Source organism: Rattus rattus, chromosome 2, assembly GCF_011064425.1.
Source record: "Rattus rattus isolate New Zealand chromosome 2, Rrattus_CSIRO_v1, whole genome shotgun sequence".
In the NCBI taxonomy this organism is placed as follows: domain Eukaryota; kingdom Metazoa; phylum Chordata; class Mammalia; order Rodentia; family Muridae; genus Rattus; species Rattus rattus.
Window position 1 is genome coordinate 197,922,816 of NC_046155.1, and position 24,040 is coordinate 197,946,855.

General features: G+C 39.6%; 1 protein-coding gene across 2 annotated transcripts in view; it reads left to right on the forward strand.

Annotated features, from left to right (window-relative positions):
* Esr1 (estrogen receptor 1) overlaps nucleotides 1–24,040 on the forward strand; it is a 245,920-nt gene that overhangs the window by 59,714 nt on the left and 162,166 nt on the right. For both annotated transcript variants that reach the window (XM_032894791.1, XM_032894790.1), the window contains exon 4: nucleotides 10,579–10,695. In XM_032894791.1, the coding sequence (XP_032750682.1) occupies nucleotides 10,579–10,695 (117 nt within the window). The remainder of the gene's footprint in view (nucleotides 1–10,578; nucleotides 10,696–24,040) is intronic.

Below are 24,040 nucleotides of genomic sequence, written 5' to 3' on the forward strand. Positions count from 1 at the left end.
TAGAAAGAAGGAGGTATCCTTGTTTCCAGGAACGTGGCCTTGCACACCACCTAATGTGCAGGAGACCTTGCAGTGTTCCTATGAGCAAACAAGATGTGGAAAGATGGGATTTGAAGAGGGGAAAAGGATGGGAGAGGATAATGTGCATTCAGGAGTGGGGGGGATATCGATCCAACAATTATATGCATGAAATCAGCAAGGTAAATAAATAAAATTTTAAACCAGAAAAGTGTTGTGGAGTAATGAGTAAAAGAGTAACGAAAAAAGACACCTCAAATATATACTGTCTTTTTTAATACATATATATGCACATGCATACACACATACACACATGTACATACATGTACACATGTACATCTGTGCACACATGTACACACTTACAGACATACACATGCACATATGTGCACATACAATGCACAGATACAGACACATGTACACATATACACATGTACACATGAACATACACACACACACTCTTTCTCTCTCTCATTACCTCTCACACATTTGTATTTATTTGAAATAACTGATTTGGTCAAAAAAGAATCAAATTGTTGATTTGACCTCCATCTCTTGGTGTCTATGTGGACAACCCACATGGGGGTGTGGTGGGAGGTCAGTGAAGGAGGTGACCTCTTGAGTCTGTGTGTGTGGCTTCATGTTGGGCAGCTGACAAGAGACAGACAGCAGATGTGTGAAAGATAGATGGCATATGCTGTTTTGCTGACAAACTACCCAACAGAGGCATTTGAAATGTAAACACATAAAATATTCAATAAAAGAAAAGAAAATATAATAGTTCTTTAGAAAACTAATTTAAATAGAATCAATAGTGAACAATTTTGTTAAGGTTTTCTAGTAAACCTAGAAATAGTTAAGTTTTGATACATAATAGAAATGTTTTTTAAAAATACAGGTGTCTTAAACATGAGTGTACTTTTTTCTCAATTTCTGAAAATAAAATGTTAAAAAAAGAGAAATAGCTTAGGAAAGGAATGATTATTTTGGCTCATGGGTTTGAAGGACTTTAGTCTGTTGCTGCAGGAAGGCATGATGGCGGACAGCCTGCCGCTGTGGTGGTGTCTGACTGGGAGACAGAGCCCGGCTGGGTATAACTTTCAAAGACCCCCTCCCCCCACCAGTGGCCTACTTTCCCCAGCCAGGCTCCACCTTGGAAACTGTGTCACAAACTGGAGACTACACATTCAAAATACAAGCTGGTGGGAGACAGTTGAGATTCAAACCGCAGGGCAGACAATTTGGCTGGTAATGCCAGTTCCTGAGGGTCAGGGAGCCAGTCCTGGATGGATGGATGCTGGGTGCACAGACAGGCCTAAAGTCCCCCAAAAGAGATCTGGTCTGAGGTGGCTGCCAAAATGCCCTGAGGGGAAAGGTGTCAAAAAAAAGTTCCTCAGTGTTAGAGTCCTCTCCGCTACTGATTGCTTTTAATTAGTGTGTTTGTCTTTTCTTGGTGCCTCTGATATGGATCATTGCTTGTTTTCATAATAGAACAAATCTAGGCTTTTTGAGTGATAATGATAAAAAGAAAACAGCTGCCACGATGGAGAATAGATGAGAGAAGGAAACAGTCAAGGCAAAAGAATCCCGAAGGAAGGAAAAGTCCTCTTGTGGCACGAGCCGTGTGTTCCTCAGGAACCAGGTTGGCCTGGCAGTTATGGCTTGTGAGTGTTCTCCTTAGCCTGTCCTATACGTCGCACAGTCTAAGCTATATATTCCTCCAAAGGACTTTTACTTACTCTTTTTGCTTGTGATGATGATGAAGTGCAAGGTCTCCATTTCTGGGCAGTTGCTAGGTCACCGAATGATTCTCCCAGACCTAGCTCTTTATTCTTGGTGGGAAAGAAAACTGTGTGCTTTCCAGGCCCCCACTTGACTATTGCATCTTGCTTGTGTCCCGTCATAATTCTAGTGTTATCACAAGGCCATAGCTTCCCGTCTCTGTAGTAAAATTATTGGATCTTTCACGCATGTAATTGAATTGGTTCTCCAAAATTAACTCTACTTCAGTACAGTTTTCTCATAAATTATTTTCAAAGGATCAAATGGGGCTTATGAAGGAGTTGGGGAAAACACTCACTTTAACATCAAGCATTTACAGACTTATTAAGGGAAATGGCAGCTTTTTTTGCTTTTCATCTAATGTCAGTTGAAGACTTAAAAGTACTTGTGGCTGGTGTTTGGTTAGGAAGGATTTGTTTTGACCGATGATGACAAATGTACTTATTAGAATCCTTTTTTTCCTAATCGCTTTATTGATTAGACACTTCAACTTCTCTTGAGTGTTGTCAGAAAAGCCCTGCATTGTGGCCATAATCCTGTGCCTCTGCTCGCATTCTTGCTAAGGGATGGAGTCAATGACACAGATCTGATGAACTTTATGGATTGGACATGTTAGTTCAAGAATTTCCGGCAGCAGCTCTCTGCTCCCAGGGCAGCAGCTCTCTGCTCCCAGAACCCGTGGGAGAGATACCTTACTGCCTGGTCGGGTGGGCACTCCTGAGGCTGCAGAGCGGAAGAGACCACCAACACTGCCCACCCCTGCCCACATCCCTGACCCAAGAGGAAACTGTACAAGGCCTCTGGGTTCCTGGGGAGGGCCCAGGGCAGCAGGAGCCCTGCCTGAGACACCGCTGGATCCTGAAGGAAACAGACGGAGGAAAACACGGAGGCCATCTGGAACCCTGGTGCACGGAGGCTCCCGGAAGAGGCGAGATCTTCCCGGTCGCTGCCACATGGGAGAGCCCTTGGGCAGAACACCCAGCGAACTCGAGCCTCGGGGCCAGGTAAGACTAACTTATCTGCTGCAAGTGACTTGCCTGGTGAACTCAAGGCACAGGTCCACAGGAACAGCTGAAGACCTGTAGAAAGGAAAAAACTACCGCCCAAAGCAGAACACTCTGTCCCCATAACTGACTGAAAGAGAGGAAACAGAATTCAGGCCTCCTGACACACAGGCCTATAGGACAGTTGCCACTGTCAAATAGCAGAACAAAAGTAACACTAGAGATAATTTGATGGCGAGAGGCAAGCGCATGAGGAACCCAAGCAACAGAAACCAAGACTACATGGCACCATCGAGACCCAATTCTCCCATCAAAACAAACATGGAATATCCAAACACACCAGAAAAGCAAGATCTAGATTCAAAATCATATTTGATCATGATGCTGGAGAACTTCAAGAAAGACATGATGAACTCCCTTAGAGAACAAGTAGAAGCCTACAGAGAAGAAACGAAAAAATGCATGAAAGAATTCCAGGAAAACAAAAATAAACAAGTAGAAGCCCATACAGAGGAGACACAAAAATCCCTGAAAGAATTAAAGGAAAACACAATCAAACAGTGGAAGGAATTAAAAATGGAAATAGAAGCAATCAAGAAAGAACACATGGAAACAACCCTGGATATAGAAAACCAAAAGAAGAGACAAGGAGCTGTAGATACAAGCTTTACCAACAGAATACAAGAGATGGAGAGAGAATCTCAGGAGCAGAAGATTCCATAGAAATCATTGACTCAACTGTCAAAGATAATGTAAAGCGGAAAAAGCTACTGGTCCAAAACATACAGGAAATCAGGACTCAATGAGAAGATCAAACCTAAGGATAATAGGTATAGAAGAGAGTGAAGACTCCCAGCTCAAAGGACCAGTACATATCTTCAACAAAATCATAGAAGAAAACTTTCCTAACCTAAAAAAAGAGATACCCATAGGCATACAAGAAGCCTACAGAACTCCAAATAGATTAGACCAGAAAAGAAACACCTCCCGTCACATAATAGTCAAAACACCAAACGCACAAAATAAGGAAAGAATATTAAAAGCAGTAAAGGAAAAGGTCAAGTAACATATAAAGGCAGACCTATCAGAATCACACCAGACTTCTGCCAGAAACTATGAAGGCCAGAAGATCCTGGACTGATGTCATACAGACCCTAAGAGAACACAAATGCCAGCCCAGGCTACTGTATCCTGCAAAACTCTCAATTAATATAGATGGAGAAACCAAGATATTCCATGACAAAACCAAATTTACAATATCTTTCTACAAATCCAGCACTACAAAGGATAATAAATGGTAAAGCCCAACATATGAGGCAAGCTACTGCCAAGAAGAGGTAAGAAACTAATCGTTTGGCAACAAAAACAAAGAGAAGAAAAGCACAGAAACATAACACATCCACGTATGAATATAACAGGAAGCAATAATCACTATTCCTTAATATCTCTCAACATCAATGGCCTCAACTCCCCAATAAAAAGACATAGATTAACAAACTGGATACGCAACGAGGACCCTGCATTCTGCTGCCTACAGGAAACACACCTCAGAGACAAAGACAGACACTACCTCAGAGTGAAAGGCTGGAAAACAACTTTCCAGGCAAATGGTCGGAAGAAGCAAGCTGGAGTAGCCATTCTAATATCAAATAAAGTCAATTTTCAACTAAAAGTCATCAAAAAAGATAAGGAAGGACACTTTATATTCATCAAAGGAAAAATCCACCAAGATGAACTCTCAATCCTAAAGATCTATGCCCCAAATACAAGGGCACCTACATACATAAAAGAAACCTTACTAAAGCTCAAAACACACATTGCACCTCACACAATAATAGTAGGAGACTTCAACACCCCACTCTCATCAATGGACAGATCATGGAAACAGAAATTAAACAGAGACGTAGACAGACTAAGAGAAGTCATGAGCCAAATGGACTTAACGGATATTTATAGAACGTTCTACCCTAATACAAAAGGATATACCTTCTTCTCAGCTCCTCATGGTACTTTCTCCAAAATTGACCATATAATTGGTCAAAAAACGGGCCTCAACAGGTACAGAAAGATAGAAATAATCCCATGCGTGCTATCGGACCACCACGGCCTAAAGCTGGTCTTCAATAACAATAAGGGAAGAATGCCCACATATGCGTGGAACTTGAACAATGCTCTACTCAATGATAACCTGGTCAAGGAAGAAATAAAGAAAGAAATTTAAAACTTTTTAGAATTTAATGAAAATGAAGGTACAACATACCCAAACTTATGGGACACGATGAAAGCTGTGCTAAGAGGAAAACTCATAGCGCTGAGTGCCTGCAGAAAGAAACAGGAAAGAGCATATGTCAGCAGCTTGACAGCACACCTAAAAGCTCTAGAACAAAAAGAAGCAAATACACCCAGGAGGAGTAGAAGGCAGGAAATAATCAAACTCAGAGCCGTAAAATCAACCAAGTAGAAACAAAAGGACCATAGAAAGAATCAACAGAACCAAAGTTGGTTCTTTGAGAAAATCACCAAGATAGATAAAACCCTAGCCAGACTAACGAGGGGACACAGAGAGTGTGTCCAAATTAACAAAATCAGAAATGAAAAGGGAGACATAACTACGGATTCAGAGGAAATTCAAAATATCATCAGATCTTACTATAAAAGCCTATACTCAACAAAACTTGAAAATCTGCAGGAAATGGACAATTTCCTAGACAGATACCAGGTACCGAAGTTAAATCAGGAACAGATAAACCAGTTAAACAACCCCATAACTCCTAAGGAAATAGAAGCAGTCATTAAAGGACTCCCAACAAAAAGAGCCCAGGTCCAGACGGGTTTAGTGCAGAATTCTATCAGACCTTCATAGAAGACCTCATACCAATATTATCCAAACTATTCCACAAAATTGAAACAGATGGAGCACTACCGAACTCCTTCTATGAAGCCACAATTACTCTTATACCTAAACCACACAAAGACCCAACAAAGAAAGAGAACTTCAGACCAATTTCCCTTATGAACATCGACGCAAAAATACTCAACAAAATTCTGGCAAACCGAATCCAAGAGCACATCAAAACAATCATCCACCATGATCAAGTAGGCTTCATCCCAGGCATGCAGGGATGGTTTAATATACGGAAAACCATCAACGTGATCCATTATATAAACAAACTGAAAGAACAAAAACCCATGATCATTTCATTAGATGCTGAGAAAGCATTTGACAAAAATTCAACACCCTTCATGATAAAAAGTCCTGGGAAGAATAGGAATCCAAGGCCCATACCTAAACATAGTAAAAGCCATATACAGCAAACCAGTGGCTAACATTAAACTAAATGGAGAGAAACTTGAAGCAATCCCACTAAAATCAGGGACTAGACAAGGCTGCCCTCTCTCCCTACTTATTCAATATAGTTCTTGAAGTTCTAGCCAGAGCAATCAGACAACAAAAAAGGAGGTCAAGGGATACAGATCGGAAAAAGAAGAAGTCAAAATATCACTATTTGCAGATGATATGATAGTATATTTAAGTGATCCCAAAAGTTCCACCAGAGAACTACTAAAGCTGATAAACAACTTCAGCAAAGTGGCTGGGTATAAAATTAACTCAAATAAATCAGTAGCCTTCCTCTACACAAAGAGAAACAAGCAGAGAGAGAGAAATTAGGGAAACGACACCCTTCATAATAGACCCAAATAATATAAAGTACCTCGGTGTGACTTTAACCAAGCAAGTAAAAGATTTGTACAACAAGAACTTCAAGACTCTGAAGAAAGAAATTGAAGAAGACCTCAGAAGATGGAAAGATCTCCCATGCTCATGGATTGGCAGGATTAATATAGTAAAAATGGCCATTCTGCCAAAAGCGATCTACAGATTCAATGCAATCCCCATCAAAATACCAATCCAATTCTTCAAAGAGTTAGACAGAACAATTTGCAAATTCATCTGGAATAACAAAAAACCCAGGATAGCTAAAACTATGCTCAACAACAACAGGACTTCTGGGGAATCGCTATCCCTGAACTCAAAGCAGTATTACAGAGCAATTGTAATAAAACTGCATGGTATTGGTACAGAGACAGACAGATAGACCAATGGAAAGAATTGAAGACCCAGAAATGAACCCACACACCTATGGTCACTTGATTTTTGACAAAGGAGCCAAATCCATCCAATGGAAAAAGATAGCATTTTCAGCAAATGGTGCTGGTTCAACTGGAGGTCAACATGTAGAAGAATGCAGATCGATCCATGCTTATCACCCTGTACAAAGCTTAAGTCCAAGTGGATCAAGGACCTCCACATCAAACCAGACACACTCAAACTAATAGAAGAAAAACTAGGGAAGCATCTGGAACACATGGGCACTGGAAAAAAATTTCCTGAACAAAACACCAATGGCTTATGCTCTAAGATCAAGAATCGAAAAATGGGATCTCATAAAACTACAAAGCTTCTGTAAGGCAAAGGACACTGTGGTCAGGACAAAACGGCAACCAACAGATTGGGAAAAGATCTTTACCAATCCTACAACAGATAGAGGCCTTATATCCAAAAAATATACAAAGAACTCAAAAAGTTAGACCCAGGGAGACAAATAACCCTATTAAAAAATGGGGTTCAGAGCTAAACAAAGAATTCACAGCTGAGGAATGCGAATGGTTGAGAAACACCTAAAGAAATGTTCAACATCTTTAGTCATCAGGGAAATGCAAATCAAAACAACCCTGAGATTTCACCTCACACCAGTGAGAATGGCTAAGGTCAAAAACTCAGGTGACAGCAAATGCTGGTGAGGATGCGGAGAAAGAGGAACACTCCTCCATTGTTGGTGGGGTTGCAGACTGGTACAACCATTCTGGAAATCAGTCTGGAGGTTTCTCAGAAAATTGGACATTGAACTGCCTGAGGATCCAGCTATACCTCTCTTGGGCATATACCCAAAAGATGCCCCAACATATAAAAAAGACACGTGCTCCACTATGTTCATCGCAGCCTTATTTATAATAGCCAGAAGCTGGAAAGAACCCAGATGCCCTTCAACAGAGGAATGGATACAGAAAATGTGGTACATCTACACAATGGAATATTACTCAGCTATCAAAAACAACGACTTTATGAAATTAAGAGGCAAATGGTTGGAACTGGAAAATATCATTCTGAGTGAGCTAACCCAATCACAGAAAGACATACATGGTATGCACTCACTGATAAGTGGCTATTAGCCCAAATGCTTGAATTACCCTAGTGGCCTAGAACAAATGAAACTCAAGACGGATGATCAAAATGTGAAGGCTTCACTCCTTCTTTAAAAGGGGAACAAGAATACCCGTGGCAGGGAAGAGAGAGGCAAAGATTAAAACAGAGACTGAAGGAACACCCATTCAGAGCCTGCCCCACATGTGGCCCATACATATAGAGCCACCCAATTAGACAAGATGGATGAAGCAAAGAAGTGCAGACCGACAGGAGCCGGATGTAGATCGAACCTGAGAGACACAGCCAGAATACAGCAAATACAGAGGCGAATGCCAGCAGCAAACCACTGAACTGAGAACGGGACGCCCGTTGAAGGAATCAGAGAATGAACTGGAAGAGCTTGAAGGGGCTTGAGACTCCATATGTACAACAATGCCAAGCAACCAGAGCTTCCAGGGACTAAGCCACTACCTAAAAATAAAAAAATAAAAAAAAAAAAAAAAAAAAAAATTTCCCCGGGGTTTCATGAAGATAGACATCTCCAGTGGACAGCCAATCCAAACAGGAGAGGCAGCCAGTAGTTATCTGACTCATGGCACTTCTCTCCCCTCTTCTGGCTTGCAAAATACCTGTCTATTGGAGAGAAAGTGAGTCAACAATAGTATTTGGTTTAAGTAGCTTTTTTTTTTTGAGGCTTAAATGTGTTCTTAGTTTTTGAGCTAAAACATATCTATGTGTTCTCTTCTGGTGTAAACACCAGAAGAGGCAAAACACTAAAAATTTCCTTAAGGTATCAATAATGAGCCCTTTTCCTAGAGTTTGCTAACTTTAATCTCAGGTCAACCTTGTTCCCCATTCTATGCCTTCCTCAACCTTTCCCTATTGATAAAGACAATCTAAGAATAACTACTGTGCTCGGGCACAGTGGTACAAGCCTTTCCTCCAGGCAGATCTCTGTGAGTTCAAGGCCAGGCTGGATACATAATGACACTGTGCCTGGAGTTTTCAGGCAGTGTGCGGTCTCTGACCAGTTTCAAATGCATAGTCCTGCTTACTGGCTTTACCAGTCTCTCTCATGCAAGAGAAGATGTTAGTTTACACGGTGGCTTTTATAAATACCTAAAATGGAGTCTTGCCTTTCTTTAAAAATCCCTACCCTAGCCTGTTCTATTGTGGCTGTTTTTTAAGTTGCAAAAAACCAAAAAGTCCTGGGTTCAAACATCTTGCCCTTTGAGAACAGGGGATAGAGGCCTATAGGATGCATTTCAGTTAGTATGTGGAATATTCTTTCGCTTTGTTTTGAGAATGGAAAACATGACATTTCCTTAGTCTTTAGTCTAGACTGAAGACTTCCCCTGCGAAATATTTGGCATTATGCAGACTTCATATGGGAGCAGCTAGAGAGAGGTAACTAACTGTAAAACCAAGGGCTGTATAGAGCCACTCAGGAGAGGTAAGGAAATGTAACCCAGCCTGGACATTTCTGAGGAGTCCAGAAGGGTACAAATGCCATTGACATAGGGTGGAGGTTAACATGGAGGGATGGGCTTGCCCATGTCCAAGGCCAATGAGAAGCATTTGGGGGAGACAACCAACAGACAAGAGAGAGAAGGAGAATTCATAATCAGAGGATATGACCAATCCCTTGACATACATTGACTCATTTCTGAAGTCTTAAAATAATGGTGCAACAATTATAAGGTTTTATATACACATGCATGTGTGTGTGAGTGTATGTATGCGTGTGTGTGTATGTGTGAGTGTGTGAGAGTGTATATATGCATGTGTGGGTGTGGGTGTGAGTATGTGAGAGAGAGAGAGAGAGAGAGAGAGAGAGAGAGAGAGAGAGAGAGAGAGAGAGAGAGAGAGATTATGCTTTCTAGCTTAGACAGGAGGAAAATGAGCCCTTAGGGAACGGCCAGCACCCCTTGGCTAGCAACAGACAGACTAATTTCCACCCAGTCTACTTCTCTGACTTGAATATAGATATTCTGCACTTTATTGAATATGTAATTAGTTGAAGAGTGTTCCTTTTTTCTTCAGAATTCTGAAAAGTTTGATTTATGACAGTTCTTCTTACTGTGTGTGTGTGTGTGTGTGTGTGTGTGTGTGTGTGTGTGTGTAGCCTGAGAAATCCCATAAAACTCAGACCAAACCAAATGGAAAAACAAAGCTCACAGAGAGGAACCCTGGCTTGTGAATATATGTCCTTACAGCATTGCCCTGCAGAGTGGGGATACTGTCCAGGGGCAGGACACTTACCTAGCACATGAGAAACCCCAGCCACCATCTCCTGCACCACAAAACAAAACCCACTGGATGTTGTCCAACACAGGTCATGCGATGAGGAGAGACTTTAACCAAACAACCTCCATAGCAATCGTCTGAGACAGAAATTAAGGGTAACAGGTTTTGTTTGCATGTGGAAGATGAAGGAGGTGAAGGAATTGGGTAGCAGCTCAGGGAGACCAAGCAATGGTTGTTCAACACACCTTCCAGCAGTTTCCATATAGAGTATGATCTCTTATGTTTCCTGAGATGAGACTAATTTGACCATCTTACTTCCATTAGGACATAATGATTACATGTGTCCAGCTACAAACCAATGCACCATCGATAAGAACCGGAGGAAGAGTTGCCAGGCCTGCCGGCTGCGCAAGTGTTACGAAGTGGGCATGATGAAAGGCGGTGAGTCCAGCTCCCTGAGCTGAGGATGCCTGAATTACTGATGCTGGGCTGCCTAGGTGCAGTAGGTCACGGCTGGCTCTTGTGTATCAAGTAGAGGCTTAAAAAAATCTCTCTCTATTTTTAACTACTCTTGTTATTTTGGGGGGCAGTGGAAATGTCTGTGATACATAGTATTTTCTTTTTAATTAGAAGCAACTAGAACCAAGAATTCTAACACGTCACTTAGTATTTTATATTTCCAAGGTAAAAATTGCATTTTACATCAAGGGTGTGGGAGGTACAGGGTGAAGGAGGACTGTGCCTTCCTCGCTCGGGGAAGGTGTTGAAGTTGCTGTTGGTATAGCTAATGCTAGACAGATGAGACCAGGTGATAACCTTTCCTCAAATGAGACTTTCATATCAGAGAACAAAACGGCTACCATGTTTCCTTTATCCATTCATGTTGTGGAGGAAATTGGAATTCCAATCAAAAGGCATTGAAGAAGCCTAGTGAGCATCACCTTCCATAACCCATGTGGCTCCTGGGATGCTGGAAGTGGTTGTTGGGCTGCTAACTTCCAACAAATCCCCAAGCACCCAGGATTTGCCACCGTCCTTTACCCTGTGTTTTTTGGTGTGTGGGTGCACAGGTATGTGCTCTTCTGGCCCCTTGTGTATTCAGTCTCTCAGGTTTTTGGTGCATGAGAATCTAGAGTAGAATTTTCTTTGGGGGTATTGTTAAATAATCCTAGATGTGGTTATCTGCATGGTTCTCTTGAGTCCTTGGGTTCTCTTGAGTCCTGACCTGTGGAACACCGATTCTTATCTTGGATAGCCTTCACTGTAGTGATGGAGAACGAATAGGCACTACACAATGGATGTCATGTCCCAGATGCACTCAGACGTCTCCACAGTGACACTGAGGGGAAAAAGAAGCTGGAGGAAAAGCTTCTAGAACCAGATAAAGCTTTTGATGAGTTAAAGTAACAGATCAGGGCAGGTACATATGTGGAAGTCAGAGCACAACTTCAGTTGTGGTTTCTCCATTATCATCCACGTGTTTTTTTTTTCAAGACAAAGTCTTGGAATCTGCTCAGTTAGGCTTCATTACAGTAAACCCTGGCCCCTGCCTGTCTTCATCTCACCATTGTTGGGTATATCATTAATAGTTACTTTATCTCATTTAGGTTACAAAATAGCCTGACAAAAGCCACTTAAGAGGAAAGGGTGATTTTTTTTTTTGCCTTACTCTTGAAGGGTAGTTCTGTCACAGCAGGGAAGTGAGGGCATCAGAAGCTAGAGTGGTCTGGGTATAATACAGCCAGTCAGGAGGCAGAGATCTGCATGTGTTCACAACCAGTTCGTTTCTTTCCTTTTATGAAGTCTAGGACCTTGTCCCACAGAAGGGTGTTGTCCCAGAGTTAGGGTGAGTACTTCTATCTCAATGAACACAGTGTAAAAATTCCCTTTGGATATGCACAAATAATTTGTCTCCTTGGTCATTCTAGATCATGTCAGGTTGGTAGTGTTAGCCATCACGTTAGGATTACAAATACTCACATCCACACTTAGCTTTTGATCAAACTCAGGTCCCAAGACTTACCAGAGAAATATTTTTTCCACTTAGCTATGGTCCCAGCATGAAGGAAAGATGTTTTAATTGATTAATACCAGGAAAACTGGGGATCGAGATCAAGATGAAGGTATAGTTCGCTATCACATGGCTCACCATGAAAGATGATTTCATTTCATGGCTAGGATGTGAGTTTGGGTGCAGCATTTGATAGAGTCTCTTAGGGAAGAGTTGAAATGTTGAACTCACGCTTTGTGTGAGGTATGACTATATGTCTTAAAAAGCAGCTTGAATTCAGAGGGTAATTAATTCTAAGAATTGAACCATCGCATTTAGAAAATGACACCTCGAATCATAAATGAATTCAATATTTAAGGACTTCATCTTTCTTTGCACTGTTGGAAAATTAGTCAGGCTTAATTAAACTCACAAAAAGCTTCTACCTTAATTTGACAAGTGACAGGAATGTAGCAGCTGTGTGAAGAAAAGTTAAGGTAGGAACAGGATGAGGACGGCGAGTCCAAGTTTCTTCTTTACTAACTGCAGGTAACTTAAGCCGGGTTCATTCTCTGAAAGATGAAAGAATTGCTTTGTAAATGTCTAGAGCCTTTTGAAAAATGGGATGACACCCATATATTAATCCCACCTTCTGAAAGAACTATTTCATTCTTTGTATCCTAATTAATATTCAGAGAGAGCCATCCTGGCTATATAAATATAAATATGGCACCCTTGTTTTTGGTCTAGTGAAAAATTCCAATTTACAAAAGCACCATGTAAGGCTTCTGTTTTCAAATATGAATGCAGATATATGTTGGGCCAGCCTGTGTCAGCACACACTTGTAAGTGTGTGTATGTGTGTCTGCATCAGTGTTCTAGAGCTTCCATACGAAAATACCATGACAAAATTAATTTTCTTGCATTAGGAAGCTGAAAGTCTAAGGTTCTCATGCTAGAAAATTTGGTTTCTGGTGTAGCCTTCTCTTCAGACCTAAAGTAGTTTTATGTAACATTTTCTCTGTCTACACATTCATCTTTCTCTTTCTTAGAGGGACAACAGTTCCTACAGGTGAGGTGCCAAACCTTCTGAATTCAGGTGATCTTTTTAAAAAACATTTTTACTTTTAATTCTATTATATGTGTAGCCTTCTCTTCAGACCTAAAGTAGTTTTATGTAACATTTTCTCTGTCTACACATTCATTTTTCTCTTTCTTAGAGGGACAACAGTTCCTACAGGTGAGGTGCCAACCCTTCTGAATTCAGGTGATCTTTTTAAAAAACGTTTTTACTTTTAATTCTATTATATGTGTGTGGCTACTTTTATTGAGTATATGTCTCTTCACCCATTGCATGCCTTGTACCCATGGTCAGAGACGGGCATCAGATCACTTTGAACTGGAGCTATTGGTGGTTATGAGCCTTCACCTGGGATCTGGGAATTGAACTGGGGTCCTCTGGAAGAGCAGTCAGTGCTCTTAATCTCGAAGTCACTATCTCTCCAGTTCTGGCTTCATTTTATCTTAATTATCTCCATAAAGCACATGTTCCAGATATCATTTAGGAAGCTTGAGGTTCAATACATGAATTTTCCTTTTGGGAGTAGAATTCACCACTTTACAGTCTTGCTGTAAGAAAACACCACAGATCACTTGGCTCAACTACAGAAACCAGTCTTGTCCTGGTACTGGAGGCTGGAAGCCTGTGGTCTGTTTGGCAGCTGTGGTTTCTCTTAGTGCCTCTCTCCTTGGCTTGCACCCTGCCACCTCCCCCTGTCCTCACATGACCTTCCCTCTGCCCACACACTCTCTTCCTCTTTTTGTAAGGACACCAGTTATACTGGATTAGGACATTATCCTTATGACCGTATTTAAGTTTAATTAGCTCTTCAAATGCCCTGTTTTTAATGACAGACACATTCTAAGGTCCCTGGGCTTGGGGTTTCAAAATATGAATTCTGCAGGCACACAATTCAGTAGTGTCTTTTTAGGGTCCCCCATCAACTGACCCTGGTCTGTCTACATGCACTGAGAATGTGTGTCTTCCTGGCTGTTTCTATTAATATATAAATATACTTTGAGATGTGTTTTACAGAAACCATAACCTATGAAAACATCTCATTTTATAAAGTCTTGTATATTTTATAAATCCATTTATAAAGACCTGTATAAAGTGCCTTTTGTAAAGCGGTATCATTCATTGCACAGGATGCCACATATGACCTTATGACACCATCTGTATCTAGCTCTAACATTCCCCCGAATAAAGACTTAATTTACAACTGGATGTACAATTCCAACTAACTACAAAACTTGTAGTAGTAAAAACATCTACGATTAAATAGACCTTTGCTGTATAATCCAACAGGTTCACAACAGTTCAGTTTCTTAGCTATGAATTAGGAAATTACCTCTCTATATATGTAGCAAAAAAAATTAATTGGGTTCCATAAACTTACCAAAGACCTATTCTAAAGAGTATGTGGTTTGGCTACATGGGGAAATGATATTCATGTGTTAGTCCGGAGATCTTCATCATGATTAGATTTGTTCAGAGAACTGTGTTTCCACAAGACACAACATCTAGGCTGTGCAATTGGGACACTTCTCAACCTTAGCACATGTGCTGAGCTCTCGGACTTGGTCCTCCTTTCATATTCATCATCTCATAGATTGCTGATATCTATTAATGTTTGTCATTTAGGAACCTAGGTCCTTCCGGTTGCCCCATGCTGGGTTAGGTTTCTGTGTTCTTGTATACACAACACAGTACAACTTTCTGAGAGATGCTCTCTCTAATATTAGAGATGTCCAAGTGTCTGTATTCTTCTATAGTTCGCAAATTTCAGGCTGGCTACTTGGAGTTCTTTCTTTGCCCTGTTTATCACTAAAACAAGACACACAGCAGGGGTTTAAGAAAACTTCTTGCATAAATTAATGAACAGACTCAATCTGTTTGAATAATTATGTGTTTTTATATTCAAGGCATTGTGGGTAAAAAGGGATTATGCATAGACTCCAGCAGTATCCTCACAATACAAAGACAACATCTGCATTGCAATAGAAATTCAGAAGACATGTTGAAGCTTGATTGTGTCAGAGGATGGATGGTTTAAATTACAGAACATTAGAATGGGAGTCACAGTATCAGATAGCTGCTTCTGGATTTTATCCAACCCAGTAGATCACTCATTTGATTTCTAGAATATATATTGCTTCCTGTTTAACAGTCTTGGTTAATGGTAAATGGTTAATCATCAGATGTGAAACCCGATTCAAACACTGACTCCTGCTCAGAATTAGTAGACAACTCTGTAGAAGTCAGTTTACAAGCCATGCTGATCTCAGAGGTAAGATGACATAAATAATTTCTGCTCAACCAGTTTGTCTTAAAGACCACAAATCGAAACATAAAAATACGTCACAAATTCAGAGTCCTGCAGAGATATGGGTGACTGTACCTCTTCCATGTTAAAACCCCTGATCTTGACCACTGCTTGCCGATCTTTTTTAGTATATTTTCCAGTTGGAGGGAGATGTTGGCAAGGGAGACACGTTTGCTAAGTTAATATATCTAATTACTGCGGTAAGTTAATATATCTAATTACTGCGGAGGGTCAAACCAGACCTATATACATGCTTTTAAAGATCCTTTTGCTATCCATGCTATGTACAGCTTCATGACGAATGAGCTTTGTAGTTTATACTTCCATGATGGCAGACATCTACAGAGACTTGTCACAATAGATCCAAGACAAGCTGGTGTCAGCATCTTCCTTTCGCAGATGAGGAAGTTACCACGTAGATGTGGATAGACACGCGGGGTTCATACACTAACTATTCTGGCTAGGTTCCATCACACCTTGCAATGAAATTTGAGACAGTAGAAGCAGGGAGCTAATCCTTAAGTATTTGATGACAGTGTTGCCATCCAAAGGCCAAGAATATTCTGAAGTGATACATTTTTTAAAAACAGAGTTGCTCTATTTTATTCATGGGATAAGCAGGAGCATGAGCTTTATTAGAGTTGTCAAGTGGCTGCTCTTTAATATTTATTATAATTTTTTCATATCTGTAGCATTCTGGGTAATGATATTTACTCAAGGGGTTACATGTGATCAAACCCCATAATATTTAAAGAGTCAAGAAGAGATGGAAATATGTTTAATTTTTATTCCTGGAGTCTATAATCATTACCACCAGACTTTGCTTTTGTGTGTTTGTTTCTTTTACAAAATTCTCCTTATTGTTGAGCATTTTATAACACAGCAAAATATGATCATATTCATACTTCATTCATCCATTCCAGCTTCCCAATGTGGCCTTCACACCTGTGGGGTTTGTTTATTTGTTTGTTTGTTTGTTTTTGACAACCCATCAAGTACAGTTAGTTTTGACTACATATACACAGGTGTGGGACACTGAAATCTATCAGTGACCACATCCCCAAGGGGAGGTGAATCTCTCTCCTCAGCTGTTAACTTCCAGGAGCTCCTCAGTAAGTGCCTGGAGATCACGCACCTATCTTGATCAGCTTGCAGGTCTTAAGCAGGTGACCACAGGTCTGAGAGATCATAATTTCAGTAGCCATGCCTAGAAGACAACACTTCACAGCAGTTTTATCCCCATCTGTCTCTTACATTCTTCCCACCTCGACTTTTGTGGTATTGCCTAAGCTGTGATGGTGGTAGTCTAATTAGATATTGGAGTTTGGGCTGAATACCCAGTCTCTTATTCTTAGCATAAAGCAACAAATTAAAAATTTATTTCTCATCTTCTCTTTATTCTAACATTTTCCCAGGTCACACTGGCTTCTATACGTGTGTGATCATATGTCTTTATCACCAGGATGTCCGTGGGACACCCTAAACTCAATTTCTTCAAACCAGTAAACTTTTCCCTCAAAAACGCTTTATTGGTAACTTTCCTCATCTTACTAATACTTCCACATTTTTAAAAAATATTCTCCCCAACCCCCCATACTTCCACATTTTAAGGAATTGAGGCCAAGACTCGTGAGTCTTCAGGCCACACTTTTCCAGAATTTGAGCTAGTCTTGCCACATTTTGTTCTGCTTTGGTCTGGCTGTGTATCTTCCCAGCTTACATTGGAGGCTTGGTTTTTGTCCTCTTCCATTCAGACCATTCCACAGAGAGCCGCTCCAAGGGCCAAGGTTGCCTGCTGCCTCTGAGTGCTCTCTCCTTCAGTCTCCTTCCTGCTCTATCCACTATAACCTCATATATGTTCAACAGCCCCAAGTCTGTGGAGATGAAATGCTTTCTTCTCCTCAGACCCTTTGCTTCCTGTTCATATCACCTCAGGGAAGCTTAGCTGGCATTCTATTATGCATGCTCTTGGCTCTCCTGTCCCCTGCCACACTCAGCCTCTGTGTCCTCATACTGTGTACCACCTAATATATTATATAATTGACTTCAGAGTCATGTGAATTAGAAATACCAAGTAGAAATAAGTTATCAGGTCAATTGAGAAGTTGCAAGGCTTGTAGTCAAAGAAAACTAATGTAGTAGCCTGACCCTATGTCATTTCCCTCATTTCTTACTATATAAACATTGCAGCCTTTTGTGTCATCTTAGAACTTGAAAGAATGCACGAGAGCAGTACAACTGAGAGAGAGAGGAAGAGAGAATGAGTTATCAATTTCCATTACTTATTGTAGTATTACTTTTTATATTGTCTATGGTTGATAATTTCTTTACTTTTTCTTCCTTTATTGCTAGTTTCACAGATACTCTTCTATAGGTTGCTGTCATGATGGAAATACATATGCAGAAAACAATGTGAATATTACTGGAGCCCTGGACCAGAGGGTGTCCAGCTTTAAGTCTTCACAAGCAATCTGGTCTGTTCATTGCTCTAAACATAACAAGCAATAGTGAGAACAGGAAAATGGATTTAACCTTTATTATGGACACACAGGGAGGAGGAGGAGATTTGCATCCTCAGCTGTTTTCATGGATGCTGACGCAGGCTTCAGGTTTAAACAGGGTACGCTCTGGGGCGAGTGACAAGCTGCAGGCACGGTTAGGCAGCCTTGTCAACTGTGGGCTAGTTGATCATTATCAATCTTGGTTTTGTGAGGACTTGCTGGTGCCAAAGGGGAAGTTATTATTGCTTGAGGGACAATTTAGTTACCAGTATGTGATATTTACTTGTGTTTAGGGGAATCAGTCTCCTTTCTTGTCACAGGATAACATCTAATTTATGGGGTGCAGACTCATCAGACCATAGGATTCTGCTGTTTCTGGAATCCAAGGTAACTTCAAGAGAGAATGAATCAGAGAACAGCACACATTTTCTTCAGGCTTAGAGCAACAGCTGGAGAAATCTGGGTGTCATTTCAATGATGTGAAACAGGATCACTGTAGACACTCTTGTGTCTTGAGGTGAGCTGACTGTTTGATTACGGCCTCTTGGAAGACCTTGGTTCAGTTTGTCCATCTGTCCTTTCATGGTCTGGTCCAGGAATGTTCTAATGATAGCGCAGAGGCCTAAGGCAGGGCAGGTTCTAAATCCATTTGAAGCCTTTGCCTGATGACATCTGGTAGCTCTCATCAAATCAAAGTCTGAGAGCATAGGGTGTATGAGACAGGGGCTTTAGTTACATGGAACAGGTTGAAAACCTGGTCGCATTTGTTTTATAATCCATCTGAGCCAAAGTTGGAGCCTTTAAGATTTTAGGCTGTAAATACCTAACATCATTCAATATGGCAGTTCGAAGAGTATGTCCATCTCTGTTCAGCAACAAAGAATCTCAGGAGCAGCACACACACAGCTTTTACTGGGGGCAGAATGCAGAAGTGTATTTTATTCTCAATTTTGTCTCAGACATTTATTGGGTAGACATGATAAAGGAGAAAACTCAAGAATAATAGAGGTGGGATAGATGGCATATTTTCAGATATTGTAGCTTTCACTAATTTATTAAGGTGTGAGTTTAGTGTGTGTTTGCTACAGTTCGCTCTGAATGGGGATTTAAAAGCCAATTAAATACAAATCTATTTTCATACTTTGGTAAAAATTCACAGTATATATAAAATGCTTTTTATGAGAATATTTTTTCTTGTCATAAATTAGAAGAGTAATTTAATTTTTAAAAAAGTTGTCAGTTAACAAAGTCCTTTAATTTTACTTTATTCTTAAACCTTTCTTTTCTTTGTTTACTATTACTATTGGTGTGTGTCTGTGTGTATGTCTGTGTATCTATGTGTGTCTCTGTGTGTCTGTGTGTGGTATGTGTTTGTGAGGGTGTCCAGCACATATGCAATGGTGCGGGAGCAGACAGAGGACATGCTTGTGCAGTTGACAATGAGTGACCCTCCCTGATGGCCTAGCCACAGTATTTTAATTAATAAATATTAATTGTGAACATCAAGATGTTTGGAAATATATCAACATCTGTGAGATGGTTAAGTCATGGTGGTTATTATCTCACAGTTTGGAGTCTCTTGTTCTTATTCTGTTGTTTTGTATCCCATGTTTTGTCTCCAACATCACTTCTTGCGTACCTTGGTCCTTGTAGGTACAATTGTCCTCACTGCTATTGTAACGTTTGTGCTTCAAGATTTCAGGACAAATGAAGCTTTATACAACCTGTCTTTTTTGTGTCTGGCTTTTATATCACTTTAGTAATCCCAAATACCATCCCTCCATCTTTTGCACATCTTTGGTTTCTTTTTTTTTTTTTTTTTTAAAGCTGTACAGTTTTCCACTGTGATGTCTGTATCACATTTTCTTTGCTTACTCATCTCTAGGCTCAGATTTTTTTCAAATCCTATTTTATTTAAACATCTTAAATGCTTTTACCTCTCTTCTAACCCACCGACCAGAGGTAGGGGAGAAAGAAGGTTAATAGGAAAAGGACACTCTTCATAGTCAGCATACCAGTTCAATAGCAAACCACAAACACTAAACATGAATCATTAGCTGAGGCAAGATGCAACAGAAACAAGGCTCCACCAAATCTGCACGAGTCCGTGGAAGCAGCCAGAATCAGCCAGAATACCTGAGAAGTTCGTTGGTGTGTTTGTCTCTGTGAAGTGAAGATTGGCAATGACCAGCGAAGTGTTGCATGGCATAGCAATGCAAGAGCATCCTCTCACTGTTCCTGGGGATCCACTTATATTCTTTCCAAACACCACTCCACCTCTCAAATGTCTGTTTTCAGCAAAACATCACATGCCCTTAGGAAAAGCATCACATGACACAACTGCATTCTTAAAGAAACCAGACATTCCCACTTCACTCACCAGTTGATACATTCTTAGGTTGAATCTGTGCATGGGTTATTAGAAATAATACTTCAAAGGACCCGGGAACACAGATACCTTTTGATACATAGTTTCCACTCTTTTGGATGCCGTCTATTATTGGAGTTGTTGGGTCATATGGCATGTCTCTCTGTATAAATGTTTAAGGAACCTTCATATTGTTTGCCATAGTGGACGTAACAGTTTTCATTCTCATCGCATGCTACAAGTTTTATTTATGCTAATATTCTTATCATTTATTGTATTGCCGACATTGACAGCAAGAGTCTTGAAATGACATTTCATTGTGTGTTTAACTTCTACTTCATGATGGTGAATAATCTTGACCATTTTTAAAATTTTTTTTCCCTGTGAACTGTTAGCTATTTTATTCTTTTGAGAAATTTCTCTTGAGTACCCTTCCTCAGTTTTCACTGGAGTTAGCTGTTTTCTTGCTGGGAGTGATCTGAGCTCTTCATGTATTTCTGATCCTAACCCATCATCAGACACATGGTTTACAGACATTTTCTTCTATTCTGATGATTGATTCCCCATTATACTGAGTTTTCTTTAGTTCTACTAAACCCTTTTCGTTAAATGAAATCCCATTAGTCTACTTAGTCTTATTTCCTGAGCTTTCAAGACCATATTAAGAAAACAAATCACTGTCTAGACCACTGGACCTTGCCTGTTCATTGTTCTTTTTCTAGGAGCTTTTCAGCATCAGGGATTCAAGTCTTTACTCTGGTTGAGTTTATTTTTATACATACTGAAAGTTAAAGGTCTATTATTTTTATGCATGATGATATCTGTCTTTTCAGCATAGATTATTGAAGAGACTGTCTTTTCCCGTTTCATATTCTCTGCACTTATGAGGAAAATCAATTGACTGTAAATAGATGGATTTGTTTATGGGTTATTTGTTTGGTTGGTCAGTGTATCTGTTCTTATGAAATTACCATGCTCTTGGGATTACAGCACCCTTGAAGTCAGTGTGGTATTCCACTCCTTATCTTCAAGACTGGCTTGAATGTTTAGGACTTTTTGTTTACATATGAATTTTAGGATAATTATATTTTTATTTTACAAATACTCTTGAAGTTTTGATTCAGATCACACTGAATTTGTAAATCACTTTGGCTACTGTAGATGTTTAACAATATGGATTTTTAATCCATGAACATTGGATATATTTTGATTTACTAGTATTTTCCTCTGTTTGTTTAGTTAGCACTTAGTTTTCAGTGTGTGACTTTTTTACTTTCTTGGATAAATTGTTATCTTTTATAGCTGTCCTAGATGGAATTGTTTTCTTGGATACCTCATTGTTATTGCATAGAAACACTATTGCATATTTTTAAACAGGGTCTCATGATACAGTCCAGGATGTCCTGGAATTCATCTCGCAGTTCAAGTTAGCACAAAATGAAATAATTTTATTAGTATTACCATCATTACCAATTTAAATCACAAGTTTTTTTTACTAAGTATTTATTTACTTTACCATTGCAGCAGATTCCCCTCCCTCATCTCTTCCCAGTCCCTCCCTCTTACCTACCCATTCCCTCCATTCACCCCTCCTCCTCTTTGCCTCAGGAAATGGAAGGATTCATGGATACCAACCAGACTTGGCCTATCAAGTTGCTGTAAGACTAGGTATGTCTTCTTCTATTGAGGCTAGACAAGGTCGTCCAATTATGAGAAAGGGATCCAAGGGCAAGCAATCGGGTGACCTTACCTCCTCAGTCTCCTGAGAGCTGGGTTACAGGTACATGTCACCACACCTAACTCGCACCGGGGTTTTGTATGATACGTTGGCATCCTAAAACAGCACTCAATGTGCTTATTCTTTCCAACTTTCTGTGTGTAGTGTGTAGAGTTGTCTGTATATGAAACAATGTAATGTATAAATAGGGATAAGTTTACTTCTGGTACATGTAGTCGTCAATGTATCATATGTATGTATGTATGTATGTATGTATGTATGTATGTATGTATGTATGTATCACCCATTTTTAACTTAATTGATATAGTTAGACTTCCAGCACTATGATAAATAAAAGTGAGACGAGTCGCATCTTTGCTTTGCTCCTTATCTTAGGTAAGGAATATTCCAACTTTTCATGATTGACTGCAGTTGCTGTGTGTTTACAGCATAACCCTTTAGTGTTTTGAGGTACATCCATTCATTGAGAGTTTTTATGAGGAAAGGCAAGTAGGCAGTTTTTGTATCCATTGAAACAATTACATATAATTTCTCCCTTATTCTGTCAATGCAATACGTCACGTTTATAGGTTTTTAAAGACATTTAAGACAATTAGAATTAGTTCTTTAAATATTTGGAGAGTTGTTGGTGAAGCTCTTGAGTCCTGAACTTATATTTACTGGTGACCTTTCGGTACTGATTCACACTTCCAACTTATCATTGCTTCATCTCTCATTATTCAGTCTCGATGATTATGTGTGTCAGGAATTCATCAGTTCCTTCATGTTATTCAGGTTTATGCGTCTGTCCTTATCAACTGTTGCCTCTGTGTTGCTGTGTATTGTGTGCAATTTTCTATTTTCTATTGGGTCTTCTGTCCTTTCTTCCTTATCTAGCTAATACTGTTTAGAAATCAATTCTAAGTTCTATTGATTTTTAAACATTTTTTCTAATCTCTATTGTTTTTGCTTTTTCTTTATTGTTTTACTGTTCCTACCACTCCAGGGCTTAGTTTGTTCTTTATTATTGAGCTTTCTAAAGAGTAATTTTGGGCTGTTTCCTTTTTCTTTCCATCTTTCCCTCCACTTTTCTCCCTTCCAGTTTTTCTTTCTCTTTTAGTTTTGACACAGACATTTATTACTGTTTCAAATACATCTCAGATTTGCTTCTATTAAATCCTGTAAGTTTTAGTATGATGTATTTCCATATTTTTGTCTGATGACTTATACTTCCCCCTCTTGAATTTTATGTCTCATTAAGTAGTTAGGAACATGTTATTTAATTTTCATGTTTTTGTAAATTTTCTAAAATCCTCACTATTACTGATTACTATTTTTATGCTGTTGAGGTTAGAAAGAAAATTGGTCTGATTTCAATCTTGCTAGATTTGTTAAAAGTTGTTTTGTGGCCTGGCAAATCTATCCTGTGTCCTGTGTTGAATGTACATTCTGTTGCTGTTAGACAGACGTTTTATGTTCATCTCTTTGGTATACTTGTGCTAAAATGCAGCTCAAACTTAAGCTTGCTTTATTGATTTTTCTATCTGAATGAAATAGTCATTGTTCAAACTGAATATTAAGGTATTTTTGTATATTATTTAGCTGTGCCACTTTTCAGACAGATTGATTAATATATTTAGGTTCTTGGGTTTTAGGTTATACTTATTAACACTTATTACAATATATTGATGAATTGACATTTTTGTCACAAAAATAACTTTCTTCTCAGGTTTTTGTTACAGTTGATCTTATTTGAGGAAACTACCCTTCCTTTCCTGTGGCTTCTGTTTTCATGCAAGAGTCTCCCCTATTCCTTCAGTCTGT